This window comes from Tamandua tetradactyla, chromosome 12 (assembly GCF_023851605.1).
Source record: "Tamandua tetradactyla isolate mTamTet1 chromosome 12, mTamTet1.pri, whole genome shotgun sequence".
Classification (NCBI taxonomy): Eukaryota; Metazoa; Chordata; class Mammalia; order Pilosa; family Myrmecophagidae; genus Tamandua; species Tamandua tetradactyla.
Window position 1 is genome coordinate 61,134,453 of NC_135338.1, and position 20,222 is coordinate 61,154,674.

The following is a 20,222-nucleotide window of genomic DNA, read 5'->3' on the forward strand; positions in this document are numbered from 1 at the left end:
TTATTTGCATACGTTGAGGTTCAGCTCTTTGTGCTGTAAGGTTCTATGGGTTTTGACAAATGCATAGTATCATAGAGAATAGTTTCACAACCCTAAAACATCTTCTGTGCTTGTTTAACCATTTAACAAGCTTCCCCTCCCCAAACCTCTGGCAACTTTGATCTGTTTCCTGTTTGAATGATTTTGTCTTTCCAGAATGTCACATAAATGGAGTCATGCAACAACATAGCCTTTTCAGGCTTCTTTCACTTCAGAGTCCTTTTATATTCTTTATACAAGCCCTTTATTAGATCTGCAATTTGCAAATATTTTCTCCCATTGTGTGACTTGTCTTTCCATTTTCTTAAGTGTCTTTCACAGAGCAAAAGTCTTTAAACTTTAATGAAGTCCAATATCAATTTTTTCTTTCATGGGTCATGCTTTTGGTATTATATCCAAAAAACTCATCATTAAACCAGTGGTCATACAGATTTCCTCCTCTCTGTCTTCTAGGAGTTTTAAAATTTTGCATTTTACATTTAGTTCTGTGATCCATCTTTAATTAGTTTTTGTGTGAAGTGTGAGGACTGCATTTTGGTTCATTGTTCCACCACAATTTGTAGAAATGAGATCCTTTCTCCACTGAGTTGCCTTTGTACATTATTCAATTTTGCTAGCATTTTTGAGTAGCTCTCCATTTCCTTTCTACATATCTTCAGTTCCTTAAGGAGTTACCTTTACAAAGGGGAAGGTTCTGATTTCCTTTTCTGCTTGTCTTATAGCAAGACCACTGATGCAGACCCTGCCTTTAAGAACCACTGTCAACAATGGCACCGTGTTACCAAAGAAACCAAGTGGCTCTCTCCCGTCCCCATCCGGGGCCAGGAAAGAAACTACTGCACCGGCAACCAAAAGGTAAGCCAGGCTTGCCTTCAGTGGAATTCTAGAAGCTGTTCCAGCTCAGATTTTAAAATGAGTATTATTATTTTTTATATGATGCTTCACAGTTACTGGTCTGAGTTAAAGATTGTAAAAGTACCATATTTTGTGTGTGGTATATACAATTACTGTTGTGCTTTTTAAAGATTTAATCGTAATGTCTTGGAAATCTTAATGCCTAAAACCACAGTATGCCATTTTGTATTTTTACTTAATGTTTGCTTTTGGAAAAATAAAACTGGGAATAAAACTTACGTAAAGATGCATTTGCTGCTCCCAAGTCCATACTTGGAACAGGGCAATATTTGAATTGCCATACCAGTCTTAAATTTTCATCTGTAAAATTTGGATCAAGTTCATAGTTTTCACATTGTGCCTGAGAGTGGAGTTTTAGATTGCTGTTGACTGTCAGGAAGACAGTCTTAACTTTTCTCTTATTTCATAATTGCTATACTAAAATTTTATATTTTATATGCTAGGCCACTTTTCTGAATATTTAGGCTCTGGAAAATTAGAAGCCTGATGGTTATATTGTATAGAAAGCCTTAAATTCCCCTGCTGCTCTGCTTCTGGGCTTGTTGTAAGGTTGGGGCAGAACTTACAGAATTTGTTGAAATACTGACTGCCTCATGTGCCCTAAGGATATGGGTGTAAAGGTGCCCCTTGGACTTTCCGAGTCAGTGCTTGAGTTGATGCTTTCTTGTGACTCTAGTGACCCTTTTTTAGCTTGCTCAAGGGTCCCCTGACAGGGGAATGGTGGGCTCAAACCCAGGTGTGTGTCTGGCTCCAAGGCCCATGTTCTTTTTAACCTGCTGGGCTGCTTCCCAGTGAGGACTTCCAGGTCAGCCCTGATGTCTTATAATATATGTGCTTTATACTCACTGTTTGGAAGCCTCACTTTCTGTGCTCCATCCCATCTGTAGACCATGTGTTAGAAGTTGCAAGGTCCACAAGTGTGGACTGGAGCCGGGAGACTCAGCAATTGTGTTGGAGCTGCCCGTTACTAACAGCTGGGGCTGAGCTCCAAGTAAAGGACCAGGCCCTGGGCTTCAACCTGATGTGAAAGAACTCATCCTCTACAATATTGGGCGGGGGAGGGGAGACAGAGAGCAGGGAGGAAGGCAGGGAGTGGGGAGGGAAAGAGGGAGGGGAGTGGGAGGCAGGAGGAAGGAAAACTGGAAGAATAGATGGATGAAAGGGAGGGAGGAAGAATAGATAGAAGGAAAGATGAAAGGAAGGAAAAAGAAATACTATTAGTAGCCACTGTATTATCTCTCTCTATATGTGTGTATGTGTTTGTGTTAGCATTTAAAGGATGACATTCCTTCCATAATAGTCGAAGGCCTCTACTTTTTAACTTAAAAAATAATCCAAGAAGCTTTTGTTAATAAGCAGCTGCCACCTAGAAAGACGCGATATTTCTAGTTTGAGTCCACAACTCTTGGTTTTCACTGTGGAGGTGTTCATTTATTCATTTATTTATTTTTATTGTTATTTGTTCATTTATTATTCATTTATTTTGTTTTCTTTGCTTTTATGGGCTCCCATGGATATGAGTTTTTATTCATTTGAATGTTGGAAGCCTAAGCATCTAATTGTTACTCTGTGGTAAAGTTCCTATAGATCTCTTATTTGAAGACACTTTTGAAAACAAAAAGAAGCAAACTGGGTATTTGGAATATTAGGATTAAAATAATTCCCACACCATTTCAAATATGTGTACAATCAGGTAGGAACCTTTCTGTAATCAGAGTCTGGAATTAGTCCAGTTGGGCCTGTGTGGCTTTGTGGGTAGGTAAATGTTTGTTTTCTTTTCTCCAATGTTTTTCAGCCTAGTACTTAAGGGAAAAAATCCCATTTGGAAATAGTCCCACAGCCAGGGGTTGTTCTTTGTGTTGCCAATTAAGACTTTGATTGGGCCCTGATTTGGAATCCTTGGGAAAAGCTTTGTTTCCATTAGTCAAAGGAAAAAAGCAGAAAATCCAGGGAAGACATGGCGGGTCATACCTTGCTCAGTGGGGATGCTGACGCTGACAATAGAATAGCATTTCCACTGGCTCAGAAAAGAGACAGCCATTCTCCCAGCCCATAAGCAGAGCATTACAATAGGGCAGCGCTCTGAGACTGGATTTCAAGAGAACGCAACTGGTACAAAAAGAGAGCATTGTTTTAAAAAATGTTCTGTCCCCATTGTGAGCTAGAATGGCAAATGTCTTTTGCTTCCAAACAAACAGCTTACGGTCCTTTAGAAAAATAGTTCCACTTGTTAGAAACACAACATTTGTAGTTGCATTGTAGCCAGTGCCATAAACATAGACGAGTTAAAGATTAGAAAACAAAAATCTGATTTTAGTTAATTTTTTAAATTTCTAATTTATATTCCTATCATTAAGAGCCATTGAAACGTGGTGTTAAATTCATGTTTTGAGCCTGTTCTTGGCAGCAAAATAGATTGAAGTATTATACTGTCAAATAGAGGACGATAAATTGGTATCTAACCCTTAATGAGAAGTGATACAGTTCTCCCCTCTGGGCATAGGTATTTGGCTTTATAGGCCAAATTTTTTTTATTTTGTCAGAATCTCTGATACCATCCACCTTCCCAAGAAATGTCACGGCTATTGCCACAGAAATACATTTTTAAATGGTGAAAGCTAGGAGCATTTCTTAACTTAATGTGATCTTAGTCCATCAGAATTAATCTTTTAATTCACAGGAAAAAAAAAGTCTGCTTTTCCCTCCATGCTCTAGTATCCAACACAGTGCCGAGTGTAACGACCCAATACCTAATAAGCATTTGTTGAGTGAATAATTGTTTTAATCTGGTGTTAGTCACCACTGCTGTCATTGCAGGAAGTCATCAGAAAATATATAGCCATGCCCAAGAATTATCTGTCAAATTTCCGTTTTTTATTGCAAAAGTTTGGGATCTTTTCACAGAATCCTGGAAAACCAATTCATGAGTTCAAATTGCATGATGAGAAAAAGACATAATTGCAACTTATTATGTTTAGAGTTGTTTTGTAACCATATGGAGAAAGATTTCCACTTGTCTTCTGTGTGCTGGGCTCCATTGCAGATATTTTATAATGTCCAAAGTTTAGTTTGAATTGGCAAAATATAGCAAGTGCACATGCATTGTAATGTAAAGAGCCACTACAGTTTTAGAACTTACAAGGCTTTGGGTTTCAGAGTGGAGAAAAGAACAAAAGGGAAAAACAAAATGGTATCAGTGCATTACTATACCCAAAATACTTTACTTGCCTTACGCTGAAGTAAAGTATACTGAAACATGTACTGCATTATTGTACACTCGCTCATAATCCAGTACTTCTACCACTTTTGAAATAAAGACCATTATTTTTCACTTGCTGTCTAGAGGGAACCTAACTTCTCTGATGTTCCCCACTGATTATTTAAGTAGGCTTCCTGTGGTGAGTATATGGTATTGCTCTCAGTGGCTGCCCTGGTTACTGCAAATGTCTTGTCTTCATGCTTTATTTTCTATCTTTCACTTTGAATCCTGGCAAATCCTCTTTAATTCATAAGAGGCCTTGGCTCTCAGAAGAAAATGTCTTGTTTTTCCCATATGTATAGTAATGATAGACTTTTTTTTTTAAGTTTAATATTTTAATGCAAATGTATGAATGACAAATATCTGAGGACCTATATGGATTATATCCAACTCTATATATGCAAACCAAAGTGTTTTTCCATTTTGATGTATGGAGTATATTCTGTGATTTATTGAAGCTTATCAAAATATTTTTCCACGCTTTCACTGTTGCACTCATGCTTATTCTGCTCTGTTTCTGTGCCTCTTATATGTAGATTAAACAGGTCTGTGAGTCTCCTCAATGCATGCAAACTGAATAGATCAACACCAAGGTGAGGGGTGCTTAGATTTATTTTGTAACCTTAGCTGCTCCTTCCATAGTTTTAAAGGTCTTATCCAATGCCTACTGTATATGAAATTTTGAATCATGTAACTGTATTAATTATTGATATTTACTGGTTTTGTTAGCTGTTCAGCAGGTCCCCTGAAAGAATGCAGTGTTTCATAAATTGCAGATGGTCTCAATTGAGGGTCATAGGGAGAGCATGGGGTGAAGTCACTACAGCCAACTACTGTGTAACTTCAGACAAGCTGCATATGTTCCTCAATTTGTTTCCTTGTCTATAAAATGGGCATAATGATACTTTTGCAGGGGACTTATGAGGTTTAAATGAGGTAATATCTGCAAAATGCAAAGTACTCAATATATGTTGACAGTTGCTGCTGCTGCTTCCGTTTCCATCATTGATATCTCCTGTTAACTTTTCCATCCACCATGTTGAGTCTTCATTATTAGAAAGTTGTTTACTATTCATTATAATTGATTATTACTCATGATTTGTCAGTTCTTCAAGGGTGTTTTATATAGTTTTTAAAATTGCCATGAGTTTGCTGTGAATTTCCACAAGGACCCCAGTGGAGAGGGTGCTCTGGGTTGGCTTCTTCAACCCTCCCCAATCTCTCTGACCAGGTGGGGGCTTGTTACCTCACAGTTTTGTCCTAAATAGTTGGCAGAGCACAATCCCATATGTTGAATTAGCTTGAGGTTTTACATCATTGGAAGATCTTGAACTTTACACACAAATAGATTTCAGTCCCAAATTTCAGAAATGTAATGCCTTCCTAAGATCTATAAATTTTTTGTCCCCAAATGGAACACTCTGAAAATTCACATTTTGACCTTAAAGCATAACCATGCAGATTCCAGTTGTAAAATTTGATGCTGTTAAGTTCAAAGTTTCCTTGGCTACCAAAAATGTCTATGCCAAACTGTATTAAAATAAAATAATAATAATTAATAATAATAATAAATAAATTATGGCCATTTATTTGTTTGCTCCTTCAGAGAATGTTGCTGTAAGCAGACAGAGTGAGGTTATTTTTCCAAAGCTGACCCACCAGGCAGTGTGTGTGTATTTTAACTTATGATGGTAATGTGTCTACCTTGCAATTCGTTAAAACTATTAACTGATGGGATTAGTAACTGAATGGTTAGGAGTTTTAAGGGGGGAAAGGACTAAATATTGGGCTGAAAGAAGGAATAAACTGAAGAGAAAAAAGAACAAAAAGAAAAATAAGGAAAGGAGAGCAATGACTCCTGAGAAGGGGTGGCAGCAAAAGACAGGCAGAGGGCTGTGATGTGCCAGGCTTCCACCAGTTCTGTGTGGGTTACCTAGGAGGAAAGAGATGGTCCTCCTGCCTCCCAGGTGAGGACATTGAGATTCACCCAGCAGCACTGCTGTCCAGTTACTCTTCATTGAAATTGTGTCCTGTCTCCCTGCCCTGGTGCTGAGCTCACTGAAGCCCCAATTGCTGAATCAGAAGGAAGGGTCTACTCTACACCCCACCCTTCCCCTCTTTCAGCACCTGCATCATAGTGGCCATTCCTGCTTCATTGCCCCCACTACCTGCCCCTCACCTCTCGCTTTCTCAGCTCTTACTTCTGCCCTCTTTTTAAAATTTCCCCGGTATTTCCCGGGGGCTCTTGTTCTCTTCTTCTTTCCTTCCTCACCTCCTTGTTGGTCATTGTGTTTCACTTCAGTGGCTCAGCGGCCGCCAGATGGATAGTCCCTGTCCTAAGCCATGCATGAGCTGCAGACTTGTATTTTCCCCAGCCCGCTTAGGTCCCTGGCACCTCCTGCCCCTCTTCCCAGAATCCCACCTCCAGAATGGCACCCCTCCAACCCCCACCATCTGCAATGTTGTCTCCTTGTATTTTTCCTGCTGAGCAGCTACTACATTAAAGCAACTCTTTCACCTTTTCCTGTGACAGACTTAGAGTATGATGTTTCTATTTATTCAGTCATCTATTTATTTCATCCTTTAATTTAATGAACATGTGTCAAGCTTCTATTCAAGAGTCCACCAACAATGCTAAAAATGATAGATAGGGTCTCAAGAAACTTAAGCCCTAATGGTGAAAAGTAAAAAATGCACAGGGGGTGAGCAATGGTAGCTCAGTGGGAGAGTTCTCGCCTGCCATGCTGGAGACGCGGGTTTGATTCCCAGTACCTGCCCATGCAAAAAAATAAGTATACAGGGATTCCTACCAGTTAGGTGCTCTGGGAGAGGGCAATTGTTCACCTACCCTGGCTCTCGCATACCCCTCAAGCATTTTCCTAGAGGCAGGTTTCCCTACTATGCAGTTACAGCACACTCAAGCCATTCATTTACTTTTTCCCAGAAACACAGTCTTCAGGAAGTCCTTCCCCACCCCCTCTTCACAGACTTCCAACCACTCTATTGGTTACCACAATGAAGTTAAGCCCTTACCTGCACATTCCCTCTAAGCAAATGCATTTTGCATGTAGTGGGATGTTTCCTTTGTTGCATGTGACATTCTGTTCGCCTTGGTCCCACCTAAGCCTGTAGACCAGGGCTCTTGGCACTGTTGGCATTTGGGGCCGGGTAATTCTTTGTTGTGGTGAGCTGTCCTGAGCATTGCACGATGTTGTGCAGCAACCCTGGCCTCCACTCTTTCCCAGTAGCAAACTGCCCCCCTTCCCCAAGCTGTGAGAGCCAGAAACATCTCCAGACATAGCTAAATGTGCTTGTGCTGAGAACTGCTGCCCTAGACTGAAGCCGACTCAAGGGCTGTATCACTTCCCTTTAAGCCTCTGAAGTGCCCTCACACAGTGTTGTTGGGGATCTAATGTTTCAGTTTTCCCAGTGGCTTTGAACTCCTACCATTAGCCACAATTACATGGCAGTGAGAAGAGGCATTGATTCCAAGAGCACTCTGAAAAGTGTTTTGTTCTCTGCAATCAGGATTCTAGAACCAATCTAGCTTTTAAATATCCACCTGGATAGATGATGCTCTATGTGTATATTTTTGCACTTAGCAATAAAGTAAAGTCATGATATCTAAGGATTTTGTGGTCATTTATGTCCCATTTTTAGTACCATCAAAAGGACCAGCTCTTCTGAACGAGTCTCTCCTGGTGGTCGAAGGGAAAGCTATGGGGATCCCAAAGGAAACCGGAATCGGACAGGATCCACTAGCAGTTCTTCCAGTGGCAAGAAGAACAGTGAAAGGTAAGGATCGTCTTATCTCTGGGTTCCTGCTGTATTTAAATATTTCATTACCTGTTGTCCCCCTAGATGAATAAGAAGATTCCCTAACAGGCAAACGAACTAGAAGCTTTTGTTGGAATCTCAGGCCTTCTGGGAAGAATATTGTTTGCTCTAAAGCCAGCAGCCACTTGGGGGCAGCTCCTAGTCATGATCCACATGAGCTATAATCCAGTTAGAGAAATTATAAGTTGGACTCCCAGCACTCTTAGGCAGCCCTGAGTAGTTTCCAAGTACTTGCTTAGTACCAAGAATATGGAACTTGGCAAACCATTCTGAATTTCCACATGGAGCACCTTATATTTCTAGTGTACTCTGCTGCCATTTAAAAATTAATTTTAATAGATTGTTTTAATGGATTGTATAGGTTCCTTAACATTATCATTTATTCTCTCTTTTTAAGCACAGTACTTTAATTTTTTTCTCTCCCTTTTGCAAGACTTGGGAAAGGATTTCAGCTTCATAAGACTAAACACGTTCCTTTTTTCAAATGTTCATGTAAGAAGAAGGCTGAGTCATAAAGCAATTCTCTCCAACCCACAGGCTGTAAAAATTCCAAGTTTGTAAATCCATTGCAAATCACTCCTATAAAGGAAGCTTAAACTCTTTTTCAGTTTATTTTTAAAAGGTATCTATGGTAGAGAAGAAGCTGCCTCTTCTCAAAGGTGTAGCAGGTCAAGTCCACAGTCAATGAACAGTTTTAAGAACCATTCACGCAGGGCTCTAATTCTAATTCTAATTTTGACAATTAGTACTTCTTATCAGAAAATTATGCTAGATGAGTGATAACAACTTGGAAATAAGAATAAATGGTTATAATGGCAACAGAATGTAGGTTACTAAGAGATATAATGTGGCCTTGGGCTTCTCTGATTCAGAGTAGGCTTTGGAAGTTGAGCTGAAATGTCTCCATGTTGGCAGTTCTTAAAGACTTGGCTCCTTCTTTCACATCTGATTTTTATTAAGCATTTCCAAAAAGAATCTGCATTGTGCAAACCCCAGATCTGTTTTATCTTTAAAATCCTATGGCTTTCGTAAATGCGCGGGATAAATATTTCCATAAAAGTATTTACAAAGGGCTATTTAGAAAAGCCGCAGTAGGAAATTTTGATTTGGAAGTGAGGATTGGGAAAATTTGCTAATCATTTTCTATAAATAATTCAAGCAACTAAATGAGTTCATTTAAAAATAAATTCTTTGACTCATTAAAACCCAGGAAAGGTTGATGCCATCCTAGCACTGAACCCATTGAGCTGCCTACACCTAAAGAATTGGAGGAATAACGTTGCTGTCTTCTGTTAGGCCGTCGCTGGTACTGATTCCTTTAGCATCCAGAGGAGTAACAGGAGTAACTCAGACAGAAAGCTGAAAAAGCCAAGATGCAATAGAGGTGAAGGTTGATAGTGGCCTGCCCCCCCTTCATTTCCACATGAGCAGCCCCTCTCTTGGGTGTGTTCCACCCAGCACCAAAGTAGAGCTAGAGTTTTACTGACAAATGCCAAGCCTCAGAGACTCATTGAGTGCAAAGAAAGGTGTAGGACATGGTGCCCAGGGAACTCCTTTTTAAACATTACAGCATTCAGTGGTCTCAAGATAGTTTGTGTGTTGTGTTACTTGTTACAATTTGCTATCTTATTTTTTTTTTCAAAAGTTTGTCCCTGTCTTATTATCATAGTAAAACTTAATGGAAAGGGCACAGGCTCTGGAGTAAAAGAAAGATCTGGATTTGTAAACCAAGTCTACCACTCGACTTCTTGGAGCTTCCGTTTTTTTCCTCTGCAAATTTAGATTTTGTACCTGATTCCTTTGATTCTTTGAAGGCCTGATTGTGCTAACTCGGAGGAAATGGTCATTATGGTAGTTATTTTTAAAAAGACCTACAGGGAGACGAAGAAAATAATTTATGAGGCTTTACAAAGTCCTGGACTTTGTTTTCTTCATTTTTAAAACAAGGGTATTTGACAGCACCTGAAGTTATTTGTCCTTTTCTTGTCTGCCACATGTAAAATTTATTTATTTCCATTACTATTATTATTTATTAGCATAGGCAAGCTCTGAAATTCGAACCTGGGTCTCCGGCATGGCAGGCGAGAATTCTGCCACTGAGCCACCATTGCACTGCCTCACATGTAAAAGGATATTTGCAGAAATGACAGTCTTGAGTACAACCCAGATTTTGAGATATTCAGAAGTGGTTGAGGGGGAGGAAAATAAAGTATCAGAAATCCTTGTGAGTTGCATAGCTGTTAAGGATACAGGACTAGTGAGCTAGTCTACAGGTTGCATATGATTCCCTGCCTGCGGATGTTACAGGGCCCCTTCACTTCCACTCAGGAAAACTCAAACTACAAAGGAATGAGAGTGATATCATTATAGGGAAAACTTTGAATCTGTCCTAATTTGTAAAATAATCAAGTCATTCACACATGACAGTGCTTTAACTTTTATTAATTGCAGATCATTTGCTGTGAAGCTTACAACTCCTCATACATCATGATAAGCACATATAGCACTTTCCTGAAAATTAGAAAAAGGTGCCCCTTATTCAAGAAAAACAGTTATATATTGGCATGTACATATTTCTCAATAATAATAGTTATAGCAAACATGAAGGTATTCCATTTAACTTGTACTACTCTTATTGTTGAACATAAAGTAATAATTCTGAGATCCTAAAAATTCACATTTTCCAACATGTAATAATTTATTATAAAATAATTCATTTTGCTTTCCTAGAAATTATATGCTTCATGATAGTTTCTGTGTTCTTGCTCCAGGATCTCATTTTCTTAAGATATAGTCACGTCTTTCTTGCAACATTTTAGACCCTTGTCTTAGAATGTTTAACATTTTAAAATACTTTGCTTGTAACAAGCCACAACATTTTAAAGCATTTAATCTTTGTACTACCAAAACTGCCATAAAAACAAAAGCATATTTGATGGTGTAATATTTACTTTATGTATTATTGATGGTAAATAAATATGAATAATTATACAGTGATCCATGTTACAATGAAGTATTTGTTACTCTAAGTAGGGAATCAACAATAACATTCCAATGGAAGGCAGACTGTCAAATGTAGCCAGTATGCTAATCCAATAGGGATTTTTTTCAATTTTAAAAATTAAAATGTATTAAAATAAAAGTATATTTATATCAGTCAGAAAGACAGTTACTTTTTTAGCAGCATAGGTTAGGTTATATGTTGCTAGATTGATACAGTGTTCTAATTATGAAAATAGTCCCCCCTTTTAATTCTGAGGGGAATGAGATATATCAGCTTTATAAGCAAATCACTTTGTTTCCATTCGGAAATTGTTGTACTGTGCTGGTTTTGTTAGAACAAGAGTGTTTCAGCCATTTGCTGGAAAAATTCCTGTAACATATATAAGTTGCCCATCTTTGGAGTCAACAAATATGTTAAAAACCCTTCAAGATAACAAAGTTCTCTGTGGTTTGGAAAGTGCACTCCTAGTGCAGTGCTTTTTAGGTTGTGCAGCCTGACCACCCTGCCACTTCACTGAGCTGGCCAGGCTGAGATCTGGGGGCTGGACGCTGTCTAAGCTCCCTCTCTCCTAAAGCCCTAGCGTTCTCTGAGACAGTCTTTCAAACGACACCAAGCTGTTGAGAAACGTTCGTTTTGACTTTTCCTTCATTTGCCATGTACACTGAATCTCAATCCTTAGCCTTGGGCCTGCAGCCTGCCTCCTGTCTACTGGCACCTCCTTCCTCTCTGGTACCCTGATTTCCACACCTCTCTAACACTACCTCTCAGTGTCCCCCAGCAAGTTTTATTTTTTTTCTTTTTAAATGTACTTTGTTCATTACAAAAGTAATGGGTGTTTTAGAAAATCCAGATGTGAAAAAGAGAGGAAACGAAAACCACTTATAATCTTACCATTCAGAAAACTCACAGCTAACATGTTGTTACATTTCCTTCTAGGCTTTATTTTTAGGTAGTGGTATGTGTAATATATAATTTTGACATAAGTGGTAATCGTCTGCACATGTTTAGTAAACCACTATTTTTTATTGTGAAAAATAACATATATACAAAAAAGCAATAAATTTCAAAGCACACTGCAACAGTTAGTTATAGAACAGATTTCAGAGTTTGGTATGGGTTACAGTTGTATAATTTTAGGTTTTTCCTTCTGGCTGCTGTAAGACACAGGAGACTAAAAGAAGTAACAATGTAATGATTCAACAGTCGTACTCATTTGTTAAATCCTATCTTAGCTGTTATAACCCCACCATTACCTTTGATCTTTCTCAATCATTAAGGATATTTGGACTGTATCCATTCTAACTTTTTCATGTTGGAAAGGGCTGTTGATAATATGGGATAGGAGTATGGAACTAGTTGATGTTCTTGGAGAGACTGGTCCCTCTGGGTTTCAGGACTTATCTGGCCTAGGAACCATCTGGACGTTGTAGGTTTCTGGAAAGTAATCATTGTGAATGAAACCTTTGTAGAATCTCAGATAAAGCCCTAGTGTTCATTAGGGTCGGCAGGAATGGTTTTGGTTGGGTTTGGGCAAACATGGTAAATAGCAGTGTCTTGCTGAAATTTGCATAACAATAGCCTCCAGAGTAGCCTCTCAACTCTAATCTATTTTTCATTTGCTATATCAGTACATCTTTGTGTCAATGAATGTGTTCTTATTTTAGATATGTATCATAAGTTATCTAGTAAATGTACTTTGCTTGGACGTTTGGTAGCAGTAAGGTTTTTCTAATCCTGTCAGACCAGTGTAACATCTGGAGCAACTCCTGGTACACAGTCAGTAAACATTTGTTACATGCTCCAGAATAGCCTCTCAACTCTATTTAAATTCTTTTAGCCACTGATACCTTATTTTGTTACATTTCTTTTCCCCATTTTTGGTCAAGAAGGGTTGTCAATCCTACGACGGCCAGGGCCAGGCTCATCCCTGGGAGTCATCTCCCACATTGCCAGGGAGACTTTTGCCCCTGAATGTCATGTCCTATGTAGAGGGTAGCCAGCTCTGTCACTTTTTATTGTGAACCGGTGACTTCATCTCTTTGGGGTAATCTCATTTTCCTCAGTAGAAGTAGAGTGGTGCCTGTCTCCCAGGGTTGTTGAAAGGATTGAATGAGATCATGTATGTAGGGTCCATAGCACAAGCCTACCTGAGCTGGCCCTTGTAATTGGTGGTCATTGCTTAACACAAATCAATGAGAAAAGGCAGTCAGTTCACTTGAAAACTGGGAAAAGGGTTTGAACAGGCAGCTCACTGAGAAAGAATTATAAATAGCCCAGAAACACATGAAAAAGATGATCAACCTCAGTCTTAATTTAAGAAATGCAAGTCTAAGTAACAAGATAACATTTTCTAGAAAAATGTTTTAGTTTTACTATAACAATGAAAACTGTACTCATAAATGCATGAATTATTCTAATTAATAATCCATAATTCTTAATGCATTATTCTAAGGTAAATGCCTTCTTGCGCTTGGTAAGTAGAGTTTTTTCCCCTTCTCCTGAGTGACTTATGTATGTGTCCAGAAATGTTTGGCAGGGGAGAATGGTTGAATGTGTTTGGACTAATTCCAGTTTATGATTCAGGTCTCAGCCTAGGAAGTGCCTTTCTCGGTTCAGAAGCTTTCCCTGGCTCTCCAGTCTGAGAGCCTGAGTTGGGTGCCATTCAGGTTGCATTGTAACTCCCTATTTACTTTACCTGGAGCCTCCCCCTGCCCTCCACCAGTGGCCCTGCCTCCACCCTACAGCCCCCTTCCACCTTATCCTCACTTAAACTTTGGGAGGGCAGAAGCTGTGTCACTTATTTTCTGTGTGTGTAGCACCTTACACAGTGCCTGGCATACAGTAAGTGCTCAATAAATACTTGTTAAATGAATCAAAGGATATTATATATTTAATTTAAAAACCATAAGCCAAGAACTATGTAAACAGCACCACCTATTGGAAGACAGTTTTAACACATTTCAGGTTTGAAATATTTTGTACTCAAAATTAGATGTCTTAAATTAAGCATCTTTATTAAGTAGGGACTTTTGTTTTTTTCATGGTCAGGCTCAGGGAATTGAACCCGGGTCTCTGGCATGGCAGATGAGAATTCTGCCACTGAGCATCTTTTTTATTAAAAAACTCACTCATCAAACCTGGGTGTTTGATATTTAATAAATGTTAAAAGTTCCAGAATTCTCCTTTTTTTTTTGGTTTTGACCAAAAATATCAGAAATAGATGTAGGTTCTCGTCGGTAAAATTAGGAAGTAATGCTGATTAATAATGTGCTAGGCACTTCGTTGCACATTTTCTTTAATCCTGCCAATATGCTGGACTTCACAGTGGTTTACTTCCATTTTGTAGACAAAGACTTGTGAAGGTAAACCTTGCTGAAGTGCTGGACTACAGACCCAGCTGTCTTCAAGCTCTCAGCCCTTTCTGCCATGTGAAGCTGGACGTACTGATTGGAAATGTCTATGAAGCAGTAGTTTTTGTTCCTAATACGTTTCTAATGACGCCTAAACATCTCTAATAGATGGTTCCTAAATGACCCTATTTCTAGTAAAACCTTCCTAAGAGCATTTAATAAAGAATCATTATATATATAGTTGAATATTTTGACATCTCACAGGAATTTTATTTCATTGAGTGAAATTTTCAAAAGGAGACATGTTACACCAAGAGCTAAAGTTTTTAGAATATAAGTTACAGGAAACTGACTTTTTAAACTTTGAAATAGTCTCATTGATCATTGGCAAAATCACATACCTCTGCTAAAATAGCATCTGACCCCTATTGGTTCTGACCTAAACCCCGTCACCCTGAACTCCCTGTTACACATGCCATCTGTGTGTCAGAGATCTGCGGCATGGAGGAGCCAGGCTCTGAGCTGCCTTGCTGGAACTTAGAGTGACATTGGCTCAGATGTATGATAGTACTACGAGCAGTTCCATCACGGAGGAGTAGTTTGCAAGTATTTATCCATTTCTACTTGACAGCCCATGAGGCTTTTACCGACTCTTATCCTTGTAAACACCCAGTCTGCAGTGTGACAAATTTGAGTTTTCTCAAGTGAAAAGAAGAACAATCACAATGAGATAATCCCGTGTCCAAAGTCCACAGTGAACACTTTCAGAGTTTAATAATACCTGACTTGGACTTGGGGAAACTATAGCTCCTTCCTTGGCCTCTCCTGCACTGCCCTCTGCTGGAGAGGGCCTGGCCGTGCACGTTGGGAATCTGCTTCGGTCAACACTCCAGTGTTCTCTCCTTGCCTCCAGATCCAGCTACTGTCCTGGTAAAGGCTCCAGGCTACTTTATATCCTCTGTGAATCCCCAGGCACCACTTAGATCTTATAAAAATCTTAGGATAGTCTCCCGAACCAACCAAAAAAAATGAGCATTAGCCCAGCTAATGCTATTTCTAAGGAAATCTCCTTCCTGTCAAACAGAGCAGTAAGACACTGCCCTCCCACCACCACCACCACCACTACCAGATCATGATACTGTACATTTTAGAGATATTGGCTGCACCTAACCTCACAATATCCAAGAGGTGAGAGTTTGTTGATGAGAGGAGAAATCCTTTCTGTCTTCTGAACTTCTATCATGGGATTCAGGGGTGAGGGGGATTGGTGTGTGCACCGTTATTGACTCCATTCTCAGATAAGGATGAAGGAAGTGTGCTCTAGCTGTTGAAAGAGTGTTAGGTTACCTGCTTCATCTTTTCCTTTAGCTCATGTTAAGAAATGGGCAGTCAAATTCCTTAATACCTTGAGAATCGGCCATCTCCCATACCAACTGAACTCACAGCCCAGGCATTTTCAGGTTGCACTAAGTTTGAAGGGCCCAGTCTCAACTACAGTAACTGGAAAGGACACATGTTCAGGGTACTGCTCCAGTGAATTGATCTTAACTAGAAGGCAGAGCATCTTTAATTCTGGATCACTGTTATTTTACAGTGGGTTTTCCCTCCCATCAATGGTTGGGAAGATTCATTGTCATTTTATAGGTTTCTATCTGTAAGACTTGTGTAAAGGAGAAGAATAATTTTTCCTTGGGATTCTTCTTAACTTTTGGCATTGGCTTAGTTCAAATAGAAAAGCCTGTAATTGGTAAAGATAAGAATACTAAAAAACTTTTTCCATAAAAATAGAACTTTCTAAAATAATAAAATATAGCAAAATATATTTTCTAAATGTAAAAGTAAAAAAACTGATTCATAGTGAGAGCAAAGTCTAAAGAAATATAAGTGCTTTAGTGCTACTTGGGACCTCGCTCAGGGACTTTCAATAGTTAACACTCATAGTACCTTTTTCTAATCTTTTAATAGAAATCTTTCATTTTTTCTCTTATAGTACTGCAACATCACAAATCCACAGGCTTCCCTCTATCTGGAATTCAAATTCCCCTATAGATTTTCTCTTTCTAAGAGGAACTTAGTCTATAATTGCTTTTTACTATCTCTAGGAAAGGTACTAAATTGCTTTATTTCTGTGTTCATAGCTTTTGTGTCTTTTTACTTTTATAATCAGATTGCATGATGAAAAAACTTGTTTTCCTATCTTCTGATTCCCCAAAAGACTTCCTTTTATATTTCTCTAACTAGTAGATTTGCGTGGTAGTCTTTTGTTTTAACCTTCCATCTTCTATCCTTACCCTGCCTGTGAATCCAATAATATGTAAAGATTTATGGTTAGAATTTCTGCATCTGATTGGCACATATAATACCACAAGAGAGTTTTAATCCTACCCTAACAACAAGAATAAGCCAGGTTATTTACAAAAATCATAGTTATTTTAAGCCTACCAGAGAACTGAGGTCACAAAGTAACAGAATAAAATAAAATGGAGAAAGTGGCAAACCCTTCTTAGGAGAGACAGGACCCATGGCTACTTTTCTCTTTAGCCGAAGGGAAGAAAGCTGTCGTAGAAGCAATAAGTAGAAAGCACCTGAAATTTTATATATTTATTGAAGGCTGAGTGTGGACTGGCATGATAGTTTAGAATTCTTGGAAGCCCCAGACACAGGGAAATTTTCACACACACGCACACACACATACACCCTCTTTACCACAGACCTTCAGGAGTGCTCATGACAGACAAGAGTACTGAAAGAAACCTATCATGTCTACTGTAGTCTGAGGGCAGAAGAGAAATTCTCCACACTGTGAGCCTTGCACTCTTGCTAGGAAGTAGTCGACCCCTGCAGGAGGGAGAAGGAGAGCTAAGAGAAAGCTCTGTGAGGTGTAGGTGGACAGTGAAGTCTGAGGATTGGAAGAACTGAAAAAACCCAGAGGTACTCCAGACCTTCCACCAAGTACCAGGCAGTAGCTATTGGGGGAGAGGCAAGATTACCGAGACATGCCACCTCCCCACCCCCCCAGACAGGCCACAAGACCTGCTGAAGTCTCACGGCAGGAAGAATTAAGAGGAGTTCCCAGCCAGCATTGCTATTGCTGGGAAATGAACAAGGGAGCCCCAAGAGACCCCCTCTCTGAGGTGCAGGTGCATAGTGGGCCCATTGAAGTCTGAGAACAGGGAAGGAAACTGAGATAAACCCTATAGGCAAGCAGATTTAAAACCCTGAGAAAGGGAAGTTTCCTATACCGTTTTCAAATATGTTAAAGCCCATGTTAAGACCGAAAGTAACTAAAACAGCCTTAAAGCCAGACTTAGTTTAACTATAAATTCAACCCCCAAACTAATGTCCTGACAGAAGAAGACACCTGTCCTTTTCTGGGTATATGTTTTATTTATCTTAGTGCTTACTGTTCTTTCTATGCATTGTTCAGCTTAAATTAAAAAAAATTATGAGACACCTGGAAAAGCAAGAAAATATGACCCATCATCAAGAGAGGAAACAGTCATTAGAGCCAGACCTAGCGATGGGCCAAATTTTGGAGTTAGACAGGGACTCTGAAATAGCTATAATAACTGTTAAATATTGTAGTGGAAAGGAAGTTTGTAACTGTGAACAGATGGGCACTTGCATCACAGAGATGGAAACTGTAAAAAGGAGAAAAGCAAAAATGTTAAAAATGAAAAATATGCTCTCAGCAACAAGATATACCAGAAGAAAAATCTAATGAAGTTGAAGATAGTCAATAGAAATTATCCAAACTGAAACACAAAGAGAAAGAATAGGGAAAAAATGGAATATAATATTTAAGATTTGTAGGCTGATATCTAACAGTCTCACATATGTGGAATTGGAGTCCCAGAAGAAGAAAAGAAAATGAAGCAGAAAGAAATATTTGAAGTGATAAATGGTAATTTTCCAAAATTAATGAAAGATATCAACCCACAGATGCAAGATGTTCAGAGAAGTCCAATCAGGATAAATAAAAAGAAAAATACATCTTGGCACACCCTAGTCAAACTTTTGAAAAACAAAGTTAAAGAAAAAATCTTGAAAGCAACCAGAGAAACAGAACACATTATATAACCGGGAACAACAGAATAACGACTCACTTCTCATCAGGAAAAATGGAGGTAAAAAAAATGGTGGGAAACTTTTTTTGTGTGTTGAACAAAAAATAAAGCTGTCATCCAAGAATTCTATATTCAGTGAAAATATCTTTCAAAATGAAGGTAAAATAAAGGCATTTTCAGACTGACAAAAGCTGAAAGAATTTGTCTTCAGCAGACCTACATTAGGAGAAATACTACAAGAAATTCTTTAGACTGGGGGAAATGATACCAGAGATCCAAATCTACAGGAAGAAAGGAAGAACACTAGAAAGAATAAATATGATGGTACATATAAAGAAATTACTTTATTGATTTTATACATACATATATATAATTATGTAATATATGTTTATATAAAACAATATATATGATTTATGTAGCTATAATTCTCTTCAAAGACTATTGACTAAGGTGATAATAACAGCATAATGTGAGGTTTATTGCATATATAGAAATAAAATAAGTGAGAGTAAGAGCACAAAGGATGGAAGAAAACATATAAACATACTACATTAGGGTTATCATGTGACATAATAAAATATTTTTTTGAAGATAGATGAAATTAGATGTGTGTGTGTGTGTGTACAGATCATTAGGGCTAAAACATTTTGTTCACACATTTGAAAAATTAACTGTAAATTTCTTCCATTTCAGTTCACAAATGTGTTTGCTTTGTTTGTTTGTTTTGGTACAAGACATGGTGTATTATATGTGAATTTAAGGACAAAAGGAAAAGCAGAGGATACAAAATAAAAGGACCTAATTCCAAACAGGCAATTAACTTTATTTGAATGGAAGCCAACAGTATGAAAATGTAATTTCAGATTTTTAATTGTTTGACAAAAGAAGGAATTTTGTTTACAATAGAATACTAAGAGTAAAACCAACCTGCATTGTTATAATTTATCCTATTTGCCAGTGGGTTGCCATGATGTTCTCATGCCATGTTTTAGAGTACAGATTTTGATCCTTTAGAAATTTGTAACCAACAGGGTTAATTTTAAAATTGGTTCTGTTATCATTATCTTTGAAATAGACATTCAAACCAGTAAAAAATTAAATGTGATAAATTAGATGTACACTGTAATCTCTAGATTAGAGCAACCATTAAAAAGTAATACAAAGTGACATAACTAAAATGTCAGTAAAAGTAATAAAATGGAATACAGAAGAAAATACTTCATTCACCCCCTCTCCTTCAAAAAAGGCAGGGAAGAAGGAACAGAGGAACAAAGAGCAAGTGGGACAATAGGAATCAAACACTAAGAAAGTAGATTTAAATCCAAATATGCCAATAATTACATTAAATGTAAATGGACTAAACAGCTAATTAAAAAGAAGAGACTGTCAGATTGGATTTTAAAAAAGCATGGTCCAATTATATGTTGTTTACAAGAAACATTTTTAAAGACATAAAGACACAAAAATAGCCTGAAAGTTAAAAGGATGAAAACAGATACCCCATGAAATGCTAAGCATAATATTTATAGTTAGGAAGGTCAATTAAAGTCATTTAGCCCAGTTTAACAATTATTAAAGAGTTTAATTAACGACCATATGTCATAGCTGTTATGCAGTGGTCCCAGTTCTACACTGTAAATTCATCCACTTACTCAACAAATATTTATGAGTCCCTCCAGTACACCAGACACTGTTACAGACACTGGGAATATAACAATGAATAAACAAAAATCCTTGTCATCACAGAACTG

The 20,222-nt window shown here is 38.2% G+C and overlaps 1 protein-coding gene across 3 annotated transcripts in view; it reads left to right on the forward strand.

Moving 5' to 3' along the window:
- The window catches only part of EML1 (EMAP like 1), a 210,647-nt gene that overhangs the window by 134,951 nt on the left and 55,474 nt on the right, over positions 1-20,222 (forward strand). For all 3 annotated transcript variants that reach the window (XM_077123514.1, XM_077123512.1, XM_077123513.1), the window contains exons 3-4: positions 762-894; positions 7,874-8,008. In XM_077123514.1, coding sequence (XP_076979629.1) covers positions 762-894; positions 7,874-8,008 — 268 coding nt within the window. The remainder of the gene's footprint in view (positions 1-761; positions 895-7,873; positions 8,009-20,222) is intronic.